Source organism: Malaya genurostris, chromosome 1 (assembly GCF_030247185.1).
Source record: "Malaya genurostris strain Urasoe2022 chromosome 1, Malgen_1.1, whole genome shotgun sequence".
Classification (NCBI taxonomy): Eukaryota; Metazoa; Arthropoda; class Insecta; order Diptera; family Culicidae; genus Malaya; species Malaya genurostris.
In genome coordinates, this window is record NC_080570.1 from 76,910,283 (window position 1) to 76,923,637 (window position 13,355).

General features: G+C 35.9%; 3 protein-coding genes across 7 annotated transcripts in view; 1 reads left to right on the forward strand and 2 right to left on the reverse strand.

Annotated features, from left to right (window-relative positions):
* LOC131440514 (peroxynitrite isomerase THAP4-like) overlaps positions 1–1,223 on the forward strand; it is a 59,789-nt gene extending 58,566 nt beyond the window's left edge. For all 3 annotated transcript variants that reach the window (XM_058611858.1, XM_058611857.1, XM_058611855.1), the window contains exon 2: positions 454–1,223. In XM_058611858.1, coding sequence (XP_058467841.1) covers positions 460–945 — 486 coding nt within the window. In that variant the 5' untranslated portion in view covers positions 454–459 and the 3' untranslated portion in view covers positions 946–1,223. The remainder of the gene's footprint in view (positions 1–453) is intronic.
* On the reverse strand, positions 926–7,228 carry LOC131440511 (uncharacterized). The gene is made up of 4 exons (XM_058611849.1): positions 7,055–7,228; positions 6,327–6,953; positions 1,524–1,656; positions 926–1,215 (listed from the first exon to the last, which is right to left on the reverse strand). The coding sequence occupies exons 2-4, from the start codon at positions 6,898–6,900 to the stop codon at positions 963–965; spliced, it is 960 nt and encodes a 319-aa protein (XP_058467832.1). The 5' UTR covers positions 6,901–6,953; positions 7,055–7,228; the 3' UTR covers positions 926–962.
* Positions 7,229–10,800: 3,572 nt separating this feature from the next.
* Positions 10,801–13,355, reverse strand: part of LOC131440507 (mucin-2) — a 73,479-nt gene continuing 70,924 nt past the window's right edge. For all 3 annotated transcript variants that reach the window (XM_058611837.1, XM_058611839.1, XM_058611838.1), the window contains exon 6: positions 10,801–13,220. In XM_058611837.1, coding sequence (XP_058467820.1) covers positions 11,704–13,220 — 1,517 coding nt within the window. In that variant the 3' untranslated portion in view covers positions 10,801–11,703. The remainder of the gene's footprint in view (positions 13,221–13,355) is intronic.

Consider the following 13,355-nt stretch of genomic DNA (forward strand, 5'->3'; position numbering starts at 1 on the left):
AAAAAAATAAATACACCAGAAAAAGTTAAAACACAAAAGATCAAAAATACGTTTATTACAGGTTTTCTTGCTAAAGGTAATATCTTCCGATTAGTGATTGGACGACTTGGACTGGTACCACCGAGGTTGCCTTGTCCTCGTCGTGATATAAAAACTAGACAATAAATAAAAAATGCGACTTTCTTATGCAGGGCCAAGAGATAGCGATTCAACGAAATATGCACAATTGAAATTATGCCAAATGAAACAGTATGTCTTTTTATTTCATGCCAAACTAATTTATGCCAAACGAAATTATACCAAATAAACTTCGGCCTGTTCGTTAATACGGCTAAATAACGTACATCCCCGAAGCCTAGATATTGTATCCGATTTTATTACAATTCGTTGATTAAAAGTCGAGTCGAGATGACTATTGGTATAATAGCCCTATATATATAATTTTAATTCCAGATAAAAATGGCCAAAATTCACGAAGCACTTAAACCAATTCAGTGGTTGATTGGCTCTTGGGAATCGGTAACCGCTAAAGGACATTTCCCTACGATTAAGGATTTCAACTACAATGAAGTGCTGAAATTTGAATCCCTTGGACAACCACTATTGAACTATGAAGCTCGCTCCCGGAACCCGGTGTCTGGTGCCCCTATGCATCTAGAAACAGGATTCTTACGCATACAACCCGGAACAAAACATCTTGCTTTCATGGTTTCTCACAATTTTGGTCTTACTGTATTGGAAGAAGGTTTGGCACATGAAAATGGATTGGAGTTGGAATCAAAATCTATCAGTCGCATGTCTTTTGCAAAGGATCCCGCCGTCAAGGTCATCAAAAAGGTATTCAAGCTGCATGAGGATGGAACACTGGAAATTCGGACTGATATGGAAACCTCTAATACTGCATTAACTAACCATCTTATGGCAGTTTACAGAAAAATGGAATGAGAATAACTTTATTTGAGCTAGGGCAAATAATAGTAACTGTATCCATCGGCATTGCTGGTAATAAACCATTGTGTACTATGCTGAGAAGCCTCTGTATGACATAGCGAATTATTGTTTTGGTCCATGTGTAAAATTGTCGAATTTGTGATAGGAGGAGGTGGCGGCTGATTGTGCATAGGTGTATCATAGTAATATTCAACATTCTGAGGAGACGGTGTTGTTGGGTATTGTAGTTCTCGTTGAAGGTGCCGAATATATTGAATTGCCAGCCTGGAAAACATATTTAAAGTTAACAGATGACATCCTTTTTGAAATCAAATATCATATATGTTATACTATATTTTTTTATCGACTACTTCAAAGTTCTTGCTATTCTATTAGATACATAAAGGAAAATAAGCTAGCCATAACCGGTACAAAATGAGACAATTTTATCGATATTTGAAAAGTTATCGGAAACTTGCAAAGCATCTAGATAGCATAACATTTTTAATACCAATGACCATAGCATGAGCAGAATGATACTGTTTGTTATAGTGATAGAAAAAAAATTAAACGCTGTTACCAATTCCACCTACCTTAAACATTCAATTTTTGAATATTTCTTTCCCGATGGTTTGGCGTGAGGAAGCTTCGAACGCAGTAAATCAAAAGCTCGATTCATGTCTCGCATTCGCGTTCTTTCTCTATCGCATGCTGATTTTTTGTAGTCTGCAATCAAAAACTCAAAATAATATTATCAAATCAAATTGACACATTATTGTTTTGACCATTGATATGTAACATAAGCTTAACACGTATAGTAACGTGAATTTGCGAAAATTTGCCTTCGCCAAATCGTGAAACTGTTCTACATGAAAAAACACTCAACTTTCTTAAAGATGACTACACCGATCTCTACAAACTTGGAATTAACAGAAACGCCAGAGGTGGTCAATTTGTATCTCTTGTATGTGGATGCCCAAACATACATTTTTGTTTATATTCAAGAGTCAAGGAAATGACTAAAAAAATCCCTAGTAACTCCGTTAGTGAAATTAGAACAATTTTTATATCGTTTATACCCTGCTTTGAAATTAGAACAATTATTGGACTAGTGAAGTCTAGGAAAGATTGTATAACTCTTCTATTCTATGAATTAAAACCTATTCTTAATCCACCTATTGGTGTGATAATGCCGTTTTCTTTCATCGACACAGTCTCATTAAGGGGCGGGTAGGTCTAACACTTTTGAAAAATCATTTATTATTTTCTTTATATTGTCTTATAGTAAAACAATTGACTTCAAAACTTGATAAAACATTCTTGAAATGTTTCATTATAACAAATTATGAAAGAAAAAATATGATTTTTTTAAAATATTAGACCCTATGGGCTCCCTGAAGTAATTAATTATTACTATTAATTTTATATACAAAAACTTTAAACGCATTTTTCTCGAAAGCAGGTTTTGAAAGTCCGTGTCCATCGTCATTCAAAAACTACTGCACCAATTTGTTTTCAAATTTTGCACACATTTTCTACATATAAAAAAACTACCCCCAACGTTTTTCTTTTCATTGTTTGTTACTTTGGGAAGGTTTAACAGCTACAAAATGGCTTATTTTTTTGTGAAAAATCGTAGTTTTTACTTTGAACAACCACCAAAAATTAAAAAAAATCAAACAGAAACGTTGGGGTCTAGAAAAACTATGTTGCGTTCATTTGTTCACTCCTGATCAGTCGCGCTAAAATACAGTGGCAGGCGCGTACCCAGAAAAAAATTTCGGGGGGTGTTTCAGAACATGTTGATCAATTTTCATACAAATGGAACTTTTTATATAATTATTTGAAATTTTTTTTATTGTGGAGTCGTTTGTTGAAAATTATTCATTTTATTTTTTACTTATTTGAAAAAAAGAGTTTACATAATATCATACTTTTTTGAGTTTCGGAGGGGGTTTGAACCCCTAAAACACCCCCCTGTATACGCGCCTGTACAGTGGGCACCGCAAATCATGATTTTTAAGAAGCGTCCTCAAAAATATCTCTTTATCGACTTATTTCTCAATATTTTTCCACGAAAAAATTAAAATATATTGTTCGAATGATGCTGCTTATCATGCAAAACATTTGAATTTATTTTGTTGAACGATAATTCTGGAGAACATCGGAAAAATGATGATTTTTTTCAACGTTTAAAAATCACTTATACGATTATATCTCCGAAACGTGATGTGTCAGCCATAAGATCTTCGAGTTAATCCATATCCCAGATAATTGAGCGTTAATGCGTTTCGACGTTTACGTCACTTATACCATTACATCACCGGAATCGTAAGTGACAGCTGTTTGAACTTCAATTAACCTTTAATCGAACCAATAGTAGTAGTAGAGCCTAGCTTTGTTGAACCCGGTTCAGCTATTTACGAGAAAATTGAGCGGAGAGGAAAGCGCGTTTTTTTAATTACGACACTTATACTATTATATCTCCTGAACCAGCTGTCACAGCCATTTGATCTCCGAATTTGATCAATGGCCCAGTAGTAGCTTTCAAATGAGCTTAAATTTGTTGAAAAATTGATTCAGCCATCGGTAACAAAATTCGTTGAAAGGTACACACACGTACATACACACATATACACAGACATTTTCCGATTTCATCGAATGGTATATAATGGGTCTCTCTGGTATATATGGGTCTCTGAGACTCTGTTCGAATGTTGGTTTTGTCTTTCTTATACAGAAAGGTTAGATTCAATTGAATGGTCTAATAGCCCTTCACAGAACTTTTAAGTTTCACTTGGATCCGAACTCCGGTTCCTGATTTATAGGATGATCGGTGTAAAAATTCCAACTTCAAATTACTTACTCACTTTTCTCAGAGATCTCGTAAACGTAAAAATCAGACAAACTTAGATTTAAATGGATCGTCTTATGATCTTATACAAAACATCTTCATACAGAATGAAACAGTGCTTTGCTCGCGTAGGTCATCCTTGAGAAAACGAAGTGGGTTCACTATTATATGCACTTCCGGCACCGGAACCCGAGAACCGGTATAATCGAAGTCGGTTCGTACGGCAAAAAACTAACATGACGTACAAACTCTACTAGTTTTTATTCAAATTTTGAAAATTTTATGCAATTTTGCCATCGCACTCTAAATGACGATTTAAATGTTTGTTGTATCCGACAATATGCAGTAATTTTGGGAGAACCATAACCTTTTTTACGGGTTTTGTTCCGCCAGTTTAAGTGATGGTGTACAATATTCAACACACTTTACCGTATAACTCCGGAATCGGATGAAATTCAGAAATTCCGTATGGGACCGGAAGACCTTTCATTTGAATCTAAGTTTGTGGAAATCGGTCAAACCATCGCTGAGAAAAGTTAGTGAGATCCATTTTGGTATATATGACCACTATTTCCGGAACTTCCGGAACCTTATAAAAAAACCTGTTTTAATCCACCTAGTGGTGTAATGATGCCTTTCTCATATCAATCATACCATCATATATAATACTGTGATATTTTTCAAAATAATTTTCTTCGATTCCTAAAAAGAATAACCGAAATCGGTTTGTTTGACCATCTCCTGATAAAAACTAATAATTGGAGAAGATTTGAGGTCGATTTAGAAAACTTTTTACGGTTTTTCGCTCTTTTCAGTGATGGTATACAATTTTTATCACACTTTACCTTATATTTCCGGATCCGGAAGTCGAATCCAGATGAAATTCAGGAATTACGTATGGGACCACAGGACCTTTCATTTGAACCTAAGTTTATGAAAATCGGTGTCGCCATCTATGAGAAAAGCTAGCAAACAAATTTTCATTTTTTTTGCACATTTTACCCCATAACTCCGGAACCGGAGGTCGGATCGAAACAATATTCAGGAATTTTGTATGGGACTACAAGACCTTTCATTTGAACCCAAGTTTGTGAAAATCGGCACTAATTTTCACAATTTTTTTGCACACCATAATTCCAGAACCGGAAGTCGGATTCAAATGATATTCAGGAATTTTATATGGGACTACAAGACTTTTCATTTGAATCTAAGTTTGTGAAAATCGGTTCAGCCATCTCCATCAAACTTAGTGAGATTATTTGACATATACACACACACACGCACACACAGACATTGCTCAACTCGATGAACTGAGTCGAATGGTATATGACACTTCACTAGTCGGTTTTTTAAGTGATTGCATAACCTTTCTATATGAGAAAGGCAAAACACGTATTTTTTTCTAAACTGGCCTTAAAACTATTCCGTTCAATAGTCATTATCAGTAGACGGCAAAACAAACTGATTTTGGTTATCCTGGTTCCTGGTTTCCGATTCCGAAGGCACCGGAAATAGTCGTCATATTTTCACAAATGGATCTCACTTAATTTTTCTCAGCGATGGTTTGACCGATTTTCACAAACGAAGGTTTAAATGAAAAATCCTGAATCTCATCCGGATCCGACATCCGGAATTATAGGGTAAACTGTTTTTTATACCATAACTTAAAGGGGTGAAATAAAAAGAAACGTAAACAATTTTCTAAATCGGCCTCAAAACTACTCCAATCGGTAGTCATTATCAGTAGATGGCCAAACAAACCGATCCTGATTATTCTGTCAAAAATCGAAGAAAATTCATTGTGAAGAATAGCACAGTATTAAATATGATTGATATGAGAAATACATCATTACACCACTAGGTGGATTGAGACAGGTTTTTTTCTTCAATTCTATTGCATTTCTATGGAGGAAGGCAAAACGATATCGGTGATACCTCAAGTTATTTCTATAAATAAGTGTGTAGAAATTTCAAGTCAACCTGTAGAGTAGATTTTTCTAATCCAGCACACAAATAAAAGAAAACATGGTTTCGAGAAAAACGCGTTTGAAGTTTGAACACAAAAGAAATTAGTAATTTAGACTCACATTTAATCTGCAATACATGAATTTATGAAAATTGCCTAATATTACTGATGACATCATTAGTTATATTAAAAAAAAATATCGATTTTTTGAAATTGTTGCCAGGCCCTCTTAAGTATAACTTAAGTATATTCACAATCAAAAGCTCTTGAAGAAGGCTGATTTTTTAAAGATGACTCATAGTAAAGTAAGACTCCAAGAAAATATCATTTTACGAACGTTCCTCATTGAACATTTTTTGTCTACTTAACTCAACACCCAGTAAATCGTTTAACAAACGCTTTTTAATTGAGAAATTTTACCTCACTTTCGTTAGAAATTTTACCTGAAGTTGAATGATTACAAATGTTTAGACGAATGCTTAGGTATTAATTCATCTCAAGAATATACTATCAATAAAGTGAAATACTAAACAATTTGTAACAAGTTCAACTTCATCACGAATGAACAATACATACCCTTCTCTATCTCGAGCGCGCGCTTCCTCCAGGCACTGTTATCGAAGGACTCAACATTTTCAACTGTATCTGCCGGTTTCAGAGACGTACTAGATCCTGAGAAACTGGTGGTTTGTCCGTAAGTAACAGACGGTGTCTCTTGTACTTTGCCGAATTGATTAACATTAAACTCGCCACTGTTGTATCCAATATGCGGATCAATTTGATCACGAAGTGTTACCCCAATTTCTCCATAACTAATTGTTAGTACTGAGGAACCACTTTCGCTTGAAGAAATCTGTACCAACGGATTAGATTGGGACGGGTGAAGAGGCGGAAATTTTATTATGTTATCTGGTTCCTTTGTCGCACACTGTACTCGACTAGAAGATCGCAAAACACGTGTTCCGTTCTTGTCACTATTTTCCACTAAACTCGTTGTCGGTACCATTCTTTGCTCCATTTGGGCTTGGTGGACAGTCGCAGTTCGTTGCTCACTGCTACTGTCTACCTCCACGTCCAAGGAAGAATTACTTGTCGTCGCATAGTCGCGATCGTTACTCAGATCGATTGGAATCAGGTCGGCAATATTCATTGCTTTGTGTTACACACTACTCTTGATAAACAATAACTCTTTATCGGAAATAACTACAGGGATATAAAAATATTGTTTATAGTGAGAAAGTCTGCTTTGCTGTGATGTCTGATTATGAATGAATAACATCGCTAGACGGAGTGGACAATCTTACTTTCTTCCCGCGATGGGATGGTTCCGGAAATTACCAACACGCCTAATGAATATGCCAGTGACAAGGTACGTACATAGTTTTCTAAAAAAGCTATGATGAAGATTTTTGATGCACATCTAGCATGGCTATGGTGGAGGTCGCGAGAAAACATGCACAGAAGGGAAACAGAAGCAAACTAATGTTGCTCATTATTCTAATAAAGCGTCGCATGATTGAACTAAATGGAAATATTTTTGTTTATTTTTCACTTTTTTCCCCGGTACAAACACATTTTTTCTCCTTCTAGCCATCAATTGTGTGCACAAGTGGTTTTGAATCGTATCGTGTCTTGGAATACACACCTTCCTCACATCCTTTCTTCTTTTCCCTTCGCAGCATCTATTCAACGTCATTTAGCTATGGTTCGCCGACAATGCGTAGCTAAAGGAATAGAATTCAAATCATGAATTCAGTATTACACCAGAAAAAGCTCAAAAACTTCAATGAATATTATTTGTTTGTAAATACCATGACCTTTCAACTATAGATCTCCTTTATTATGATCTACGAAATTGCGAGAGAATAAAGTATTACGATGTTTTATAAACAATATGAGGAAATGATATGGTTGCAATTGTGGAATAACTCATTGATGCAAACTTTAATTTATCCATCATTTTAGTATAAAAGATAACTAAGAATTTAGCGAAAGGCTGACTGGTTGTGTCCCAAGATAGCTTGAGTTACCATCAAGACAAATTTTTTTTCGAATAGATGTTTTCACTTTTATTAGAAAGGGCTGCTGGTGTTTTTCAATTATTGGAGAAATCAGTATCACTGATCAGTTCTAAGAATTGGTTACATGCTTAGATGTATGGTCTCTATTTTTTTTCAAAAGACCCCGGGAACCGGTTGGCACTGGCAATAAGTTCAGAGGGCACTTGCTCCGGGCGCCATTTTTTTGGGGTTGCAAAACAATCTTTGGTGGAACCATTTTCTTTTTGCTCGCTTTTCAGTGGTGAAATTGAGGGAGAGAAGTTGAGAACAGCAAGAATATTTATACGGAACCTGATCAAAATTTTCGAGTTGTCAAAAGTTGTATGCGTATTCTTATCGTATATTTTTAGATATTGCGAAATTTTAGAATATGGTTTCGTCATCACCCCATATTTCCGGAACAGCAATTCGAATTCAGAGTAAGTTCCATAGTAGTTGATGAGACTATAGAAACTTCCATTTGAATATAATTCTGTGAAATTCGTTAAGCCATCTCTCAGAAAACATGGAGTTTTCGACTACTTCTTCCAGTGTTCCCGGAAACTAAAATTGGGGACCGGTATTACCGTGCACTTGAAAAAAAGCTAACTTGTTTTAGACATTTGTGCTGTGAATGCTGTCAAATTGACAAAATCAATGTGATTACGATCCAAACTTCATGCATCTACAATCTAAAACATTTTGTATTTTACAGGCGACTTAATTCCTCATACGATGTAATTCATAAAGACCTAATTTGTCAAATGACGGAAAATTTTATTTGTAATGACTTAATGTTAGAATAGCTTGAATTTTACTGGTTTCGACTGTAACTTGCATTCTGCTAGCAGGTTCGACTGTATAAATTTAATTTAAAAGCACCTTTTACCAGCCAAGCAGATGCATGCTTCTGTGGCTCAGTCGATTAACAGACGTACTTGCGATCCAATGATTCTCGGTTCAAGTCGCGGCGGTTGCTATCAGTATTCTTTTTTTATTTCAACGAATTTCATGCATGGAGTTTTAGACACAATATTAAATGTTCTTCGACGTAAATTTGCGTGAACTGCGACGCTCCATTTATGTGCATTTGATAAGATGTAAAATAACAGGGTTTTTTTAGGTGTGTAGCATTTATTTCTCTTAATATAGTACACTGAGGTCTTTTTTTATGCGGTCTTTTTTTATGCGGTTTTTTTTTACGCGACTTTTTTTATGCGAATTTTCAGAGTTATGCGGTTTTTTTTTATGCGAAGTTTCAGAGTTACGCGGTTTTTTTTTATGCGAATTTTCAGAGTTATGCGGTTTGCCCTTCTGCGGTCTTTTTTTATGCGAAGTTTCAGAGTTATGCGGTTTTTTTTATGCGAATTTTCAGAGTTATGCGGTTTTTTTTTATGCGAATTTTCAGAGTTATGCGGTTTTTTTTTTATGCGGTACGTAAATTCGCATAAAAAAAGACTTCAGTGTATTCATTTTATTTCGAATCAAACTACCGGTTGCGAATCGAACACGGGATGCATCAAACGAGAATATATGTTGAAACTACGTAAACCATGCCGTAACGAAATCGGTATTTTCCCCAACTCTGGTGATAAAGAGCGTTAAAGGAGCATTTCCCAAAGTTACAAAATTGACAATTTTCCATGATTTCGGAAATCTCATTCACACGCGTTATCCTCAGTTAAAAAATTCCCGTAGAACGATCATACTGAAACGTGGTAGATGTGATAAAACAATGGAAAATTGTAATAATTGTAATACTGTAATTCCTGAATTTTGTAATGCGACAATCAGAAGCCATACTCATCAAAAGGTGAGACAAATAAGTGCTCATAAGTTCCTATCTTATTCATCCTCGTGTGTGTAATGTTAGTAGCAGATTGAGAGGGTGTGAATTGGTTGTATGTAATAACAATTATGTATTTGCGAAAACAATTGAAAATCCTTCAAATAAGTCAAGTATTTCAGCTCTATATCCCATTGCTGAAATGTTTTTAAATCCTTCATTGTGGTTTTAGATTGGCTCTAATTTACCCGACCTATATTGATTTGATATTTGGATTCTTAGTGTCAGTAGGATCCATAGTACTACACATTTAAAAAATGTTACATCTTTATAGATGCACATAAAAGGAGCGTCGCGATTCACTTACATTCACAATACAAAGCATTTAAAGATAAGTCATATCATTACCATCACAGTTGTTTTAGCTGGAACTCACATCGATACAGACGCAAAATTTATATTTACATGTTAGTAGATGTAATATTGTGTCATCACCGAAGAAATTACGACATACTTGAATTTACGTCAAGCGTAAATTTCGTTTTTTCTAAGAGTGTAGCCATGCAATTATTCTGTACGCTAAGAATCGGCTGCGAAGTCTGTTGAAACAGAAAGGCCAAAGGTTTGGATACGATTTGGATAAAGTTTTAGTAAGATCGAAACATGTGAATTGTATACATAAAAGTGAGGAACATAAACTGAATATGTGTCGATTGCATGTCATTTGTAAGATATAGAAAGCATCCATTTGAAACAAAAATCGCATTGAGGCGGGGTACACGATTTACTCTGTATACGAAGAAATAGGTAATCGGAATTCGATTTAGATAACACCTACCTGATTCCAGGATTAAATGCATTTGCATGTATAAACCAAACACATGTAATCATTCTATCTGTTCACTACTATCAGACAGTGGGGCTTAGGATAGGTTAAACACACACTACAATCAGTAGTTATGAAGATTCTCTCTTCGAGAAAGGACTGTTTCGGACCATATTGAGCAATTATTCTTGTTTATAACAAATCTTTTTGATTGATTTTCTATTGAATACGTTGAATAAATTAGCTGGAACTGGTACGAAATGCTACTAAAAACGAAGTAAAACAATTTTGATATAAATAGTGGAAACTAATATTTTGCACCGAACAGACGCACTTGAGAGCAGATATCTTTCAAACCTAAACTTGTTACACTATATGGACGCACAATAGTTGCTGAAATATGGGATATGCGGATTGTATTTCTATAAATATCATTATAAATTTGCCTCTTCATTCCAAAAAGCGACCGATTCGCTGCCTCTGGTCGACCCTAATAACACATTTTTTAGAAATCTAGCTTCATTAATTCAGCCTGCTTGTAGTTTTGAATGTACTATAAGTTGAGAATAAAGGTTTACCAACATATTAAGCGATTATTCTTTTCGGTTACGAACACTCACTTTTCTTTGTCTTTTATTTGCGTATGATTTTATTTAGTTATAAATAAATTATAAATAAGTATTGAACCATCAAGCAAGAACCATTCAGTGTGTATAAAGGCATTGAAATTTGTAGTTGTTTACTATATTCGACACGCCTCTCCTTCGATAGCAAGAATGAGTAAATATTAAAGTAGAATTTGCTAAAGTAGGCTGTACCTATGCAGAGTGCGAGTTCGTCGATCTTTTTGAATAAAGGCTCCAAAGTTTTCAAAATAAAAAGCGAGATACCTTATTCAGAGATTTGTTGAAGTGATATGATTACACAAACGCTTTAGAGTCGACTTTTGAAAATTTGTTGACAATAAAATAAAACGTAAGATTTTCAGGATAGTACAAGATAAATTGTAGAGGAAATAAAAATAAATTGGAAATGCAATGAGTTTTTATAGATTGTTCCAGAAATTAACAGCAGTTTACTATTATGGCAATAACATTCCATCCAACTATTCCATTGATGAAAAAATACTTTATGTTTTGTCTGCTATTACGCTTCTGGATGTCTGCTATTACACTTCTGGATACTCTACATTTTTAAGATTTACCTTTACCATACTATTTCAATCCTTCTGTCCGCAAACGGACTCGATAGTAAAGTAGTAATAAAAATAGGCATTATATTCTGAAATGTATAGACAAGCATTTAAAGCGCTGTTTCCAGCGAAGGTGCTGCTACTTTCGGTGAACATCGTCCCTGCTCATCGTGAGAGCTCGGTTCGTTGTAAATGATCTCGTTGACTTTTGGTGGTGTACTTGAAAAGCTACTCATTCCCATATAATGCCCATCTTTAAATGTTGCAGATCGGATATGATTGTTACTGCTCAAGAACTGGGCTCTCTGGGCATGCAGTTGAGCCCGAGTTAATGCAGGTGAGTGAATTTTCTGAGTTAGAATGGCTACCTCTCCTTTCATAAAATTGTTCTCATCTTCCTGCAAAAATATATTGTCCCGAATGTTAGACATTTTCTGTTCAATTACACCCTCCTCTACAACAGTTGGTGGGTTCACTTCAGTTGTGCTTGCTGTGGGAGTGGTATTGCGACTCTGAGACTGTGAGCGACTGACCGAGGCGGAATTGTTCGGACTGGAATTGTCTTCTTCGCTATGTGCCTCGGGTATGGTGGTGGACATAACTTCGCTTCGCATATTATTGCAACGCCATCCTCCCCGAGCAGAAAACTTTGAGGTGTTTCCTATCTTTGAAGGAGAGTTAGTGCCAAAGTTACCTTGTCGAATCATTCGCCGGGATGCAAATGTCTTCGGAGAGCCAGAAAGATCGAGGATACTCAAGTTGCTGTTGGCTGCTGTATTAGTAACAGGTGTCACTGGTGTTGCTGGTGTATTATTACATTTTGTTTTCTTGAGTAACTCTACAGCGGATAGTTTGCTCACAGAACCTACATTAGTTTTGGATCCATGAGCGAGTAGCAGTTTTTTGAAATCCATAAGACTAGTTTTTGGAGTTCCCAAACGATCTGAGCAAGTTTGTGGAATGTCCGTGCTGTTAGAAGCCCAACTATGCCGACCGCGAGGTGCCTGGGCTTCCAGAACGTTTTTCGGTGTTGATCGACCAGAGCTGACAGGTGAACCGCCATGGGAACGAACTCCTACTTGTTGAAGTTTTAGTTTATATCGCAGTTCCTCGGAGAGCGTTGGTCTTGATGATAGAGATGTTTCGTTAGTTTTGGACGGTGTTGAGGTTTGAAAAGAAGCGGTGTTACGAGGATCGATTGGTGAAATTTTAAGGCTTGCGTTGGATTCGTCGCTCAAATTTATTGTGGTACTATTTTTAGCGATCGGTGAAAAATATGCTCCAAAGCCAGTTGGTGTTGTTTTCAGTTTGTTATGTTTCAGTTTGTTTGGTGTTGAGTAAAGTTCTTCTACGGGTCTGACTATTGGTTGCGTTGTGTTAGTGTTATCTCGATAAGCTGAAGGAACCATTTGAATTGGTCTGCGGCGGGTTTGTAGAGTCCAGTACATATCGTTGCCCCGCGGACCATAATCTACGTAGCCATGATGTGGTCGAGCTGATATTACATTTGTTGGTGACATTTGAATACCTTGCGATTTTTGCACCATCGGACGCCTTGGAAGAGTATAAGTATGTGGCTGTGAACCATAAAAGTGGCCATACTCCTCAGGGGACGAAGGTGGATAATCTGTGTGAAATGAAACGAAATTGTTTGAATGTGTTAGTTCTGATTAATACTGACTGCAGTATTGCACCTTGAATGTATCGTAAATATTGTGGTTTGTGGTTTTACATATTACTATAACTTTTACAGGAAAACATC

Excerpts from the sequence above, each read along its gene's own strand:
- LOC131440511 (XM_058611849.1), bottom strand. The coding sequence starts at position 6,900 with ATGAATATTGCCGACCTGATTCCAATCGATCTGAGTAACGATCGCGAC. Across the intron at positions 1,657-6,326 it reads CGCGCTCGAGATAGAGAAGG|ACTACAAAAAATCAGCATGC; the intron begins GTATGTATTGTT and ends TTTTGATTGCAG. Across the intron at positions 1,216-1,523 it reads TCAAAAATTGAATGTTTAAG|GCTGGCAATTCAATATATTC; the intron begins GTAGGTGGAATT and ends TATGTTTTCCAG.